This window comes from Callospermophilus lateralis, chromosome 1 (assembly GCF_048772815.1).
Source record: "Callospermophilus lateralis isolate mCalLat2 chromosome 1, mCalLat2.hap1, whole genome shotgun sequence".
In the NCBI taxonomy this organism is placed as follows: Eukaryota; Metazoa; Chordata; class Mammalia; order Rodentia; family Sciuridae; genus Callospermophilus; species Callospermophilus lateralis.
Genome location: NC_135305.1, coordinates 87,647,297 through 87,660,034, shown reverse-complemented (window position 1 = coordinate 87,660,034; position 12,738 = coordinate 87,647,297). Strand labels below are relative to the sequence as shown.

The 12,738-nt window shown below is 39.9% G+C and overlaps 1 protein-coding gene across 1 annotated transcript in view; it reads right to left on the bottom strand.

Moving 5' to 3' along the window:
• Itprid1 (ITPR interacting domain containing 1) overlaps nt 1–11,539 on the bottom strand; it is an 86,372-nt gene extending 74,833 nt beyond the window's left edge. Inside the window, exons 1-3 of the mRNA XM_076853892.2 lie at nt 11,359–11,539; nt 10,062–10,110; nt 9,702–9,745 (exon numbers count right to left, since the gene is read on the bottom strand). Of these exons, the coding sequence (XP_076710007.2) occupies nt 9,702–9,745; nt 10,062–10,110; nt 11,359–11,521 (256 nt within the window). The 5' untranslated portion in view covers nt 11,522–11,539. The remainder of the gene's footprint in view (nt 1–9,701; nt 9,746–10,061; nt 10,111–11,358) is intronic.
• Between the last annotated feature and the right edge of the window lie 1,199 nt (nt 11,540–12,738).

The window sequence follows — 12,738 nt, the reverse complement described above, 5'->3', positions numbered from 1 at the left end:
ATTTCACACTCGCTTCTCTAATTGCTTGGGTTTGATATTTTCACCTCTTTCTTCCTTCTGGGATACCCTTGTTAAAATTTTAAAACCAGATTTTATTTTCTAAAAGCACTGGGGGAGGAAGAAAAAAAATTACAAATTAAGTCCTGCTATCCCCAAGTTTCCTAAGGATCTGTTTAGAGGAACATTAAAGTGAGAAAAAAGTCCCTGCTCTATCCAGTACATCCCATTCCATGGGTTAAAATTCCAATTCTGATTCCCTTCTAGATGCTTGAGTCTCTAGCCACCCTCCCGACTGTGAGGCGGACTTCTGCCATCTGAAGCAGCAGATACCGCACTTAACCCTGCAAAATGTATTACTGGAGAAGATGTAGTTAGATATGCAGAAGGCACTAATTAGCACCTTTATTGGCTTAGAAAGCATTTTTTATTTTGGTTTTCCTAAGCATTTCTGACTGATTCATGGAAGACATTTGGTTCTTTGGAATATCGTCCAATAGACTAATCAAATCACATTTTTGCAGGGCTCTAAAATAATAGCATTCTGCAGCTTTCTGCATATTTAACTCCTGCGTGACCACGATACTTAGTAAAGGCAGTCAGCAGTGTATTGTCTCCATTGGCAAATTATTAGCCCATATTCTTACAAAAACGAGATTCTTACATTCTGCCTGATTCTCATGCTCAAAACATTAAATCAAATGGAATGCTGGTCTCTTCTCCCCACATCCCACCCGGTATCTGTTTATTTTTGAGATGGTGAGACTCTTCTTCCCCATTCCACTGTTAAGCCCAGTATAAGTCCTTGTCAGCTCAAACCTGAGTCCTGTAACTTCTTCCCAACATGTGCACCTTCTTCCCCTTGCCAAGATAAGCACCAAGGTCTGCCATTTCTCTCCTCACTGTACTGAGTTCAGAACTCACCACAACAGAGAGGTGGTAACATATGGTTTCCTGCAATTATTATTCTAAATTATTCATGCCATCTTTTTCAGGGGAACAGAGATCCTCCACCCAAATCTTCCTCATTCTGGTTACAACTATCTATCCATTTGAAGAGGAACTAGAGGTGTGCCATCCTAGTCCTATGACATCAAGCATGATTCCTTCATTCTGGATTTTAAAGGCATTTATAATCTGACCACACCGTATTTAGCAGAGAAAGTTCTACCCTTGTTCTCTAGCCTGAAACCAGATCTCCAGCTTGATTACTTTCCCACACCTGTTTAGTTTCTTCTCATTTTGTTCAAATTCCTTTTATTTCCACCAAATTAAACATTTTTGCTCTGCCTCTTGATTTTTTTTCTGATTGGTTAGCTCAAATCTCCCTTCTGAGATTTCTCAACCTGACAACCTCATCTTCATTTTGATCTACCAAGATTCTTTTATTGACTACTTTTGGTACATTTGGAGAGAGACGATTCCTACACTAGCAGGAACCTCAGCTGTTTTCAGGGAGAAAGATCATATCCCTCATAATGTGAGGCGGCACAGAAGAACTGCCTCTTGATTAGAACCCAGAATGGATGTTACGGGTGTTCAGAAGAGAAATAGTGTCTCAGTGCAGAAGTCAGGGAGGGCTTCATACAGAATATGGGGCTTGGTTCAGGCCTCCAGAAAATTGTGTGAAGTTATCAGAATGGGACTGACCTTTAGGCAAGAGGAGTTGGATGAAGGAAGTTCAAGAACCAGGAGTGCAATGAAAAGAGATAAGAGGAGAAGGTTTTGTAGAAAAGTTGGTGTAGGTTACATTTGAATTGTGAGATCCTAGAAAGTGAGTGACATTCCTGAGAGTATAAGTCTCACATTCTACATTTTTGTACCCTTCACCTAGAACAGGCCTTTGCTCTAGACATATTATCTTGACAAGCTTTAAGGGGACATTTAGTCTGTTTAATTGGATTTATTTTGACATTTTCTTATGAAAAAGAGCACGGGTTTTAGAATTTTATTTTCCAAGTTCTTCGTACTTGATACATTCCTCCTGGAAATAAATTTTACTCTTCTTTTCTGAAGATTGAAAACAAAATATCTACATATAAAAAAGGACAAATAAATTAGTTACCCATCAAGTAGTAACTAGCACCAAGCAGAGCTTTGAGCCAAACTGCCTTTTTTGCTATAGGAGATAGTTCTAGTTTCTTCACTTATAGTGATGCTTGGATATGTTGTTAAACCACTGCCAATTATATAAACCTATGTGTTGAAGCATGCATTCATTATATGTGTCTTACCTTTGCATTGTAATGACAATGTACTCCCATTGTCGGGTAGTATTGATATTTAATTTGTTTTCTGGTGTTGGGAACAAGTTTGCCACAAACAGGATACATTCTATGGGCTTGCTTATACTTAGATAGAGTCTGAGGTTAAGAATGAGTCAGCGGCCTGGAAAGAGGAATTTGAGCACCCGTGGCCATCATCCCTAGAGCACCATGAGGGATCCCACAGAGGCTCTGAATATCCTATGGTTATGGTTGTAGGAAGGTTTGTGGATCTTGACTGTGACCAAACTGAGAATCAACTGCTTGTGCAGTTGGTATGCACTAAGCAAAGTTACTCTGCACTCAGTGGTGGGTATTCCTGGAAAGGGAAAAGAGAAAACAGTTGAAGGATGACTAGGAGCTCTTCCTTGTAAGTCATCCATGTACCCTGAGCAGCAAATTCTATGGGGATATTTAAAAAGAAGGCTGTGAGAGCACTCAGCTAAAATGTCCTAATGTTCACCAGAAGACAGCGCAGAAGTAAGAAGAGAATCCTTCAGGAATTTCTTTAGTCTGACTTGGGATATGAGCAGGGGCACCCATATAGTCTTTAGCAGTGATTAAAATCAACATGGGAAGAAGGTATAAGGGAAGGTATTGGCACCATTAAAAGGAGAAACACAAATAATTTTGGTCAGCAAGTAAGCTTGGGTGAGCAATGTTTCTTTGGAAGAGATCTCAAAGCCCCAAGAGCAGAGGTCCCAGAGGGCAGCCAAGGTTTGTCCCACTGAAGGCCAGGCAGAGGCACCAAGCAGGTTAGTACATCTCAGTCACTGATCATGCCTATTTACCCTGTATGCCTGCTGCAGCAGCCACCTGTGAAAGCAAACGCGTGTCAATCATATATGCAACAAGGGGTTAAAATCCACAATCTGGGAAGAACTCCTACCCCTTTACAACAACAAAGAGAAAATCTGCATTTGTCTTCCTTTCTTGCAGTTATCATTTCATTTCACTGCTCCCTTTCACCTTGCAACTTCTCAGAGTAGTTTTCTGTCTCCACTTCTTCTGCTTTCATTCCCATGAGAAGGCTGTACATGTAGGCTTTCTCCCCAGCACTACTCTAACACAGATCTTCTCAAGGTCACTAATGGCTTCCACTGCCAAACCTGAGGGCCAGCTGTCATTCCTCTTCATCTATAACCATGATCAAGAGCTGATGGTGTTGATCGCTCCCTCTTTGACACACCAACTTTTCTTCCAGACTCTTTCCTCTTGGTTCTCTGTGGACCTCATAATCCAATCCTTCTCCTTCTCTCTTTGTTATTTTTCCCCATATCTTCCTGACCTTTCCTCCTTCTATACTCACTTGCTTGGTGATCTCATCTGATCTTCTGGCTTTAAACACCATCTAAATGACCAGTCACTTTCCCCTTAACTCCAGATTTTTATTTCTGACTACCTCCCTGGTAGTATCTGTTTGGATATCTATTAGGCATTTGAATCATTACATGTCTAACACTGAGTTTCTCTTACTGAGTTTCTCATCTCTTACCCCAAGGCTGATTCTTATATTGTTTTTCCCATCTCAGTAAATGGCCATCCATCTTCCTAGATGCCTGGGAAAAAAATCATTAGAGTTCTCTTGGACTTCTCCTGTCTTTAATGCCCCTCATCTAATCCATCAACATATCCTGTCCTAAATTCCAAATAATCCAGAATCCAACACTTATCTCTATAATAAATGCTAGTGCCCTGGTGTCAGTCCCCATCCTCTCTCCTCTGAATTATTTTATTAGCCTCCTAACTGGGCTTCCTGATTCTACCTTTTCCAGCTCCCCACTGCCTATAGTCTGTTCTCCAAATAGCAGCCAACTAGATAGCAGAATTGTTCAAGAATCGAGATCATGCCACTCCTTTTAATTAAATTATTTTCAAGGAGTCATGCTGAATAAAAGTCAAAGTATTTATAGGGATATATATGGCCCTAAATTATTTTGCTTCTAGCTAATTTATTTTTTGGGGAGGGGAGTACTGCGAATTGAACCCAGGGGCACTTAACCACTGAGCCACATTCACAGCCCTTTTTATATTTTATTTTGAGACAGGGTGTCAATAAGTTGCTTAGTGCCTTGTTAAGTTGCTGAGGCTGGCCTAGAAGTTAAAAAATCCTCCTGCCTCAGCCTCCCAAGCTGCTGAGATTACAGGCATGTGTCACTGTGCCAGCTCTAGCTAATTGTTTAACCTCTGGCCTGCTACTCTCTTCCTTGCTCACTGAGCTGCAGCCATTTTAGCCTCCTTGGTCTTCCTGGAATACAAACGGCATATGCAACCCCACAGCATTTGCACATGTTGTTTCCTGTGCCTGGAACAGTCCAGTTCCCCGAGAGAAGCAAATGTCCTTCTCTTTCACTTCTCTCAGGCAGCTGCTGAAATGCCTTCCCCAATGCCTATGTTCCTGGCTGTTACATATTTACTTAATTGTTTATTGTCTATCTTAGCACCACATTTATTTTCTTCATTATCTCCAATCCTAAAGGAGCATCTAAAACTAGATATGTATTTGCTAAAAACTGAAGAATGGGACAAAAGGGGATCTGTCAGCACCACTGTGCCTGTGTGCAGGGACTGGAGTGGACAGCATGTTTGTTCTCCAGTCTCCAGACTAAGTCAAAGGTGTGAGGAGAAATATGGACTGCAGGAATAAACTGTAAGATGACTTCCTTCATGCATTTTATGTAACATAAAACACTAGTATCACTGCCTAAATCCCCAGGTGATAGAGTCAGGCAGTAGTATAAAAACGAGCATTTCTACAAATTCTGCAAGAAATAGAGCAGTATAAGGGCTCTAATGCAATGATGGTGGTCCCTGGGGAGCAGAAGAACAGGATGCTTAGGAAGTGTTAAGACAACTTTTCTATGAGGTAATGCCAAAGAGGTTTCTATTGGAGTACCACAAGTGACAGTGAAGGGGACTCATTCATGAAAATGCCTGTAACATCTAATGGCTCCCAGAAATTCTACTGGAGTCATTTTTGCAGAAAGATCCTATGATACCAAGATGGTAGCAATAATCCACCCAAACTTGGGAAACAACTTTTTTTTTTAATAACATAATTGAAACTTGCAAAATGGTGAGACTTGATACAAATTTGAGTTACAGGAGTTATTTATAGATTAATTTCAGAATAGTATTGAACCTCTTTCTTACTTTTAGAACTGTTGTTAATCAATTTTTCTTTGATCTAAAATCTACTTTATGTACCTGTAGGTTTAAATGGAATACATTTTGGTGCATGTCTCAGCATAAAATCTTAAATTCAGGGAGAGTTCTTTTCTGCCACCCCAAATTGACTCACAGAAGTAAGGACAAGCTAGAGATAAAATTTATGTTGATTTACACCCACTACCATTAGTGCAGTTTAGAGGCAGATTAGTTGATTTACACCAACTACCAGCTAGTGAAGTTGAGAGGCATACTAGTTTCTGATAGAAAAAGCATGAACTTTGAAATCACACTTGAATTCAAATCATGTCTCTTATCTTTCACAGGTGTGTAGTTTTAGGCAAATCCTGTAACCTTTCTGAATATCTAACTTCCTCAGTATTTAATAAAGTTAGTCATCCTGCTGTTTTGCTTGAGGTGTACTTGGAAATAGTCTTAAAATACACAATAAGTATTTGATAATTAATAATAATCACTAATCATAGTACTTATATAATCATTATTTTAGTCCAGATTGTATGGAGATCTGAAACACAGTATCAGAAAAAGACAACCACCATAGAGTGTTTCAAGCATTAGTTTTTCAGTCACATCAAATTCCATAAGAGTTTAATTTCTTTTAATTTAAAATTTCTGAAATCTAAGCAAAATGACTACTTAGAGCTTTCCAGATGAATTGATATATTTATTCAGCTTTACTAAAGTATAATTGACCAAATGATATCTGTTCAAGGTGTACAATGTATTTTGATGTGTATGTGCATATATAGATCTATAGTGTGAAATGATTATCACAATCAAGCTTATTAACAAACCATCACCTCACACAGTTACTTTTTTCCTCAGGCAAGAATACTTACAATCTACCCCCTCAGCAAATTTAAAGTATATAATATAGGATTGTTAACTATAATCACCATACTATATATCAGGACTCATGAACTTATTCATCGAGTTTGTACCTATTGGTCAACTTGATAAATGTTTCTTTTTTTCAATTTTAAGATCTAGATGTGACCATTCTGCAATTCCATAGACACTTGATTGACATTAAAAAGTAGTGTTGTCCCATATAAAATTTTTAATCTCAGGACCATGTAGTGATCCCAGAGAGCTGGTGCACTCAATTGAGAAGTTTTGGAGACAGTGCCAGTGGCTCCTTCTCTCTCTCCTGTTGTTCGTGGGGTGCTGACTTTCCAGCAGGGATGCTGGGGCTCTCAGGTCTTGCCATGTGTGACGTGTATAGTAAATACCACTGATTTTCTTGAGAGGGCAAGAGGCGTACAGACAGACCAGTCCAAGTTCACATCTCAATTCCTTTACCTTTTAATTGAACTACTTTGGTATTTAACTTTTCTCAGTCTCTTTTTTCTTCTTGCAAAATTTGATCATAGTAGGGGCAGGGGGTTGTGGCTTAGTGGTAGAGGGCTTGCCTAGCATGCATGAGGCACTGGGTTCAATCCCCAGATTAAAAAAAAAAAAAAAAAGATACCGTGTCCATCTACGATTCAGAAAATATTTTTTTTAAAAATTTAATTGTAGTAATATTCACCTCAGAATATGGTTCTGGTAAATGAAGCAATATGCAGGAAAAACTTAGCATGTGCACCCTCAATGCATATTAATTTCCTTCCCGTTTCAGTTCTACTGATAAAGAGGCTGAAGTGCCAAAGGTTAGAAGCTTTACCTAGCACAGGGTGATGAATGAGGTATAAAATGGGTCAACTAGATGCTAGCTTAATAAAAATGAGACCGTAGGTAGCCATACAAGAGCACAAAAGCCAAAGAATCACCATAACAGACTGAGGTCTCAGCTTGACCATCACAGGCTCGGGAGAAACCCAGGAACAGAACCACCGAAGCCATTTTATTTGGGACCAGTGCAGGGCCCATAGGCCCAGCAGAATGCTTCCCATGGAAGGCATGTGCAGCCTCCATAACTATGAGAGAATAAATTCTTGTGTTTAAGGTATCCAGTTAGAACTGAGTTGACAAGACCTTTGGCTCTTAATACCACTTCCATGTGCCAAGCCTCAGAAATAATCAATGAGGAAGAAGCCTCAGAATGAATTCCACTTACAGTGAGTTTAGTAATGTTCCCCCAAATTTCATTTCCTTCCAGAACCTCTAAAGATGGGCTTAATTAGAAATAAGGATTTTGCAGGTCTGATTAATTAAGAGGAGTTCATGCTGGGTTAGGGTGGGTCCTAAATTCAATGACCTGTGTTCTCAGAAGAAGAGAAGACACACAGGGAGAAGAGGCCTTGTGAAGGCAGAACAAAATGATTCAACCACAAGCCAAGGAATACCAAGGATTTTCAGGAGCCACCAGAAATGAGGAAGAGGCAGAGGAGGATTCTCCAGAGGAAGAATGATTTGCTGCCACTTTGATTTTGGACGTCCAGCCTCCGTAACTTTGAGAGAATAAATTTCTTGTGTTTTAAGCATCAGATTAGAACTCATTTGTTATGGCTGCCCTGACAACCTTCTGCATGTCCACTTGGCATCCTATCAGGATTTTAAGAGTTTTGGCAGGATAATTTCTCCAGTAGTGACACCTTTCCTCCTCTGAATTTCCTTTTCCTTCCGCCACCATTTTTCTCCCTGATACCCTTTCCATGACCTCTGGTGACCAGTTTTTCACACAGAGCCCACACCCACATTTCCCAGGTGACTCTGGGCTTCCCTGAGCTCAGTGTGCAGCTCTTGCATCCCGGCCGAAGCCGGTGCATGGAGGGGCTCATGGAAGGTTGGGCCTTCAGTTCCTCCACCTGTCTCTAACCAGCTATGACCACTAGACCACTCAGTGCCCAGATTCTTCATCTGCGAAGAAGAAATGAGAACTAGCCATATTCCCATCCTAGCTGCTGAGTTTAATATATGATCGATGAGCAAGGGGCTGGTCAAGGGAAAGGCTCAGTTAAACTTGTAAGAAGCGATTCGATTATTATTGAAAGTCTTGCTGGAGATGAAAGAGCTGCCGAATCTAAGCTGGGCCTCCCGGAGCTTAGCCTTGCTGATGGCCCTGTTTTCCTCCAGGTGGTTCTATCCTATCTGTGCCTTTGTCGTCTGTTGACCTGGTTCTGAGGAAGCAAGGCCATGATTTGACTTTAATTTTGGGGAAGTGACAATGTTAGCACAGTTACTGATGACCCCAGAACCAGTGAGGCTCTCACCATCACCAGGGCAAGAGACAATGTCAGGGCCATCGAATACCCAGCTGGATTTCTTAAATTCTTGCATTTTTTTCCTTGAGTCTGAGCTATTATGAATAGAGGGGTATTTCAATCTGATTTATTGGAACTTTAGATATCATGGAACTTTGATATTAAAGAAAAATGAAAACTTGGTGAGGAAGGAAATTTCAATAATATACTGAGGATTTTTTTAAGTAAGCTGTTTTGTAGACAATGGTCAAACTTCACTTAAAATCTCCATAGAGGAAGTGAGTGAGATAATTAAAACCAGCAAAGTTAGTTACTACTAGACTGATCATTTTCCCTTCTAATCATTGAACTTCTAATTTATGTCAATTTTTTTCCTCACATGCATTCTTTATGACATGGAATCAATTTTAAAACATATTTTTCACATTTTAATATCTACAAAATCAGGATGCCTTTCATTTACCAAGAGGCTTTTATTTTAATCTATCTGAATGGTAATTATAAGTACATTTTGTAATTGAGGGATCTCAGATTCTATGAAATATGAAATTTCATATATGAAAGATGAAATCTGTGAGACCTGTAATTACATTTCTTTTTCTTTTTATAATGTTCTTATCAAATCTTAGCAAGACAAATGTCATACTTTTTTTTTTTTTTGCCTCATAAATACTTGCACTGTTTGCTTTAGGATTTAGTCATTTGTTCTTCCCTAGAACAAATGTATCATGAGAGAGAAAAAATGTAAGTGTAATTTTGAGACCAAAAATAGAGGCTAGATTAAGAAATAAAAGTACAATACAAAATACAAGGGAAAAAGCAAACGATTTCCACAATTATATCCCTGCAAACATCTTCATAGAAACCAGCAAGTGTCCTGCTATAGTCAAGTGATGACAGGACAGGAGCCCTGATTTCAGTCCCTAACCTGGTGCTCAGGAGACAACTACCCATTCTGCCTTCTGAGTGTCTTATTAATCAAACAGAAGGATTGAGGTCTGTTCCATTTCTAGAAACCTCTGATAATTCTCACATAGACACGTTCACACATACATCTCATCGTCAGCACCACAAACTATAACTGTTCTGGGTTCTCTTGTCTTACCAGTATGATCGGTGACTTGTTGAAAGTTTTCATTTACAGAGACACTGTAAAAAAACAAAAGTACTGTGAGTCAAACAATGTAGGCAAGCAAACTGTACGAAATTGCTTTTTAATTAAACTGACATGTGTGAATGCAGTTAGATTTTATGCAAAGAGGACCTCTGGAAAGCAGTGAACAGTCAGGGATTCAAACAGCATTTTCTTTTGTACTTTTAAATTGATATAAATCTTTTGCAATAATAGGATAATCCTTCAAGTACCTAGTGAATATGAGCATCCCACCTTGTCCAGTCAGGGTTACCCAAATGGTTGTCATGGATCTTTGCAAGAGAAACATAGAAGACACAAAGAAACACTTACAAGAATCCAGAGTCTAGCCACTGTTGGATACTTTCCTGTTTGGAATCTTCTATAAATGAGAAAGAAACAGCACAGTTAGTCAAAGCACCACCACCAGCTCAAATGACTCCACTGTGTCATCCAGTCATCACTCAAAAGCTCAATTCCCTACATATTTAGTCACATGTTTCTATAAGCATATTCATTTTTTATCCCTGAAGGTACAACCTCCTGTTTTCCATAATCATCCTTTCCTGAGAAGAGTGTGTAAACTTGCCAAAGGACTGAAACTTAGGAAAAATTAAAGAAAATGTTAAAGAGGAGAAAAATAAATCAGTCTAGAGCAAAAGATGCTAGAATAATTTTTTAAATTACCTGGTGTGAATAGAAAGGGCGCAAAAGAATATGAGAGTTTTGTCTTTCTCTTTGGGGTGTAAATCACCACAGAGCCTCTCCTGATTGAATCACTACATTTACCTAAGGCAGGCAGCCAGTGATGTTTATTTGCAAGGAGTTCTCTGCCAGGTTAGAAACGAAATTTGCATTCATTCCAGGGACAAATTGCACTAGAATTCCAGGATTGCCAAAGGCACCCTGTGTTAAAAAGGCACCAGTCTTTAAGGTGGATCTTTAGCACTGGCTCAAAAGATAAGTCAAAAGGCATAAAGAAAGGATATAAAGGCAACATTTCTTATTAAATATTTGTTTCTGTTCTGGTTGGCTGCTATCTACCCTGGGCTGATCTCCCTTGATTTTCTCCTAACACTGGGGCACCTGAATTATCCTCCTCACAAGGTGTCAGCTGAACCAAAAGCCAATGGGCCTTAGAGGTGGGTTTGTTCTTCAATCAAGGTGCCATAAGGACAGAATAAATTAGCTGATGGGAAAAGAAAAAAAAAAAGACATCCAACAGTTAACATCTTGGGAAGGGGAGGGAGAAATATTTTCTATTTATCACCCTTCAAATTATTAACATTATTGTTAATGTCTCATGCCAGACCCCAAGAACCTTTCAATAAAATGATGTCCTGAAACAAACTTGGATCCCATTCAGCTCTCAAGTCCCTGAGACTTGGGATGAGGGGGTGCTGGAATGGAAAGGAAGTAGAGTTCATTCCTTAGTTGGTCAACTTCTGTTCAGAGTCTCTGTGGTTTGAATCTCTGTGGAAAACCAGAGTGTCCATTTTATAGAATGATCTGGCATCAAGTCAGAAACACTGGTTTCCTCAAAGCCAAGCCCTTGTTCCAACCCAAAGCCCTGCATCCTTTGCCACCCCCAGAAGGGCCTTTCACGAATAGCCCTGAATGCCCGTCTCACCTAGCAGGGGGATGGTGACCGTCTGACTTTCCTCCTCAGAGCCAGGAAACAGCTGCTCATCTAGAGGAGCCCATGCCCTCTTGGTGTACCTCAGGATCCGTCTCTTGCTCTTTTCCTGGCCATCTTGTGGTCTGTCAGGTCCTCGCAGCCTCTCCGCCATCATAAGAGGGTACTTCTGCAAATTAACTTAAGTCACACAAGCAAATCAGATGCAGTGAACTAGCTTTTGGGTCTGCTCAGTGCGAGGGAGTAGGTCAGGATGCTTGTGGTCCAGTGAGTGGTCCAGCTCCACACTCACATGGGAGCCTGGCTCGGCCATGGGAGACAAACTCCTGATCTCAAGTTGGTGGAATGGTTTCCTCTCCATGAACCAACAGCTGGGGAACAGGGACCAACTTGGCCTTGCCAGTCACCAGGCCACATCCACATGCTAAAGGATTCAATTTGGTGGTCTGGGATGTGGATGGAAAGTAAAGAAATTGGATTTGAGGAGCCACCCATAAATAGTCTTCAAAGTTATCCAATAGTTACATTTCTAAAAATATTTTTAGAGACCCAAAATGATGGGTGGAAATGAAGGTTTTGGCAACCAATTGATATTGGCTGAGAGTCATCTCTACAACTTATTATTGTGTGGTCTTGTATAAATTACATAGTCTCTCTCTACCCGCTTATTTTGGGGTACATGGTACTGAATTTTAATAATAGTTAACTTCAGTAGCATAGTTATTGTGTGCTAGCTTCTGTGCTGAATTCTATACATCTATTACAGAAGGTACAATCTTCAGTGAAAGAAGTTACATAATTGTCACAGTTTATAGTAAATTGAAGAACAGAGAGATTAATTGCATAGCCAAAGCCATACAGCCAACTAGGATTCAAATAGAGACACTCCAGTCATAGTCCTGAGACTGTACTATCTACCCTAGGGTTGTTGGGACAACTAGAGTTAATGAATATATGATACACCTGGTACAAGAAATATTAATGGTTCCTATTATCTAATTTGACTTTTATGAACCTCCTTATCATAGACTTAGAGCAGGAGACCAGAGCTTAGAGCAGCTATATAAACTGTTCAATTTCCCCTGACTGTAAGCACCTTGAGAACAAGAGGTATTCCCTTCCTCATTTGTGTATTTAGTATTTGACTGAATTTTTGGCACACAAGAGGTACTAAATTAACATGTGAAAAATAAACAGGGCCAGGGCTCAGACTCAACTAGCCTTCACACTTTCTGGCTCAATTCTTTCCAGGCATATATTTGAATTTGCATTAGTGTTTTCTTCAGGTTTAGAGAAATAGCCAAAGAGCCCAACGCCCACTTCAGCATTCCTCACACCCCACACTGGTGCACAATCACTGTTCACATGACATAT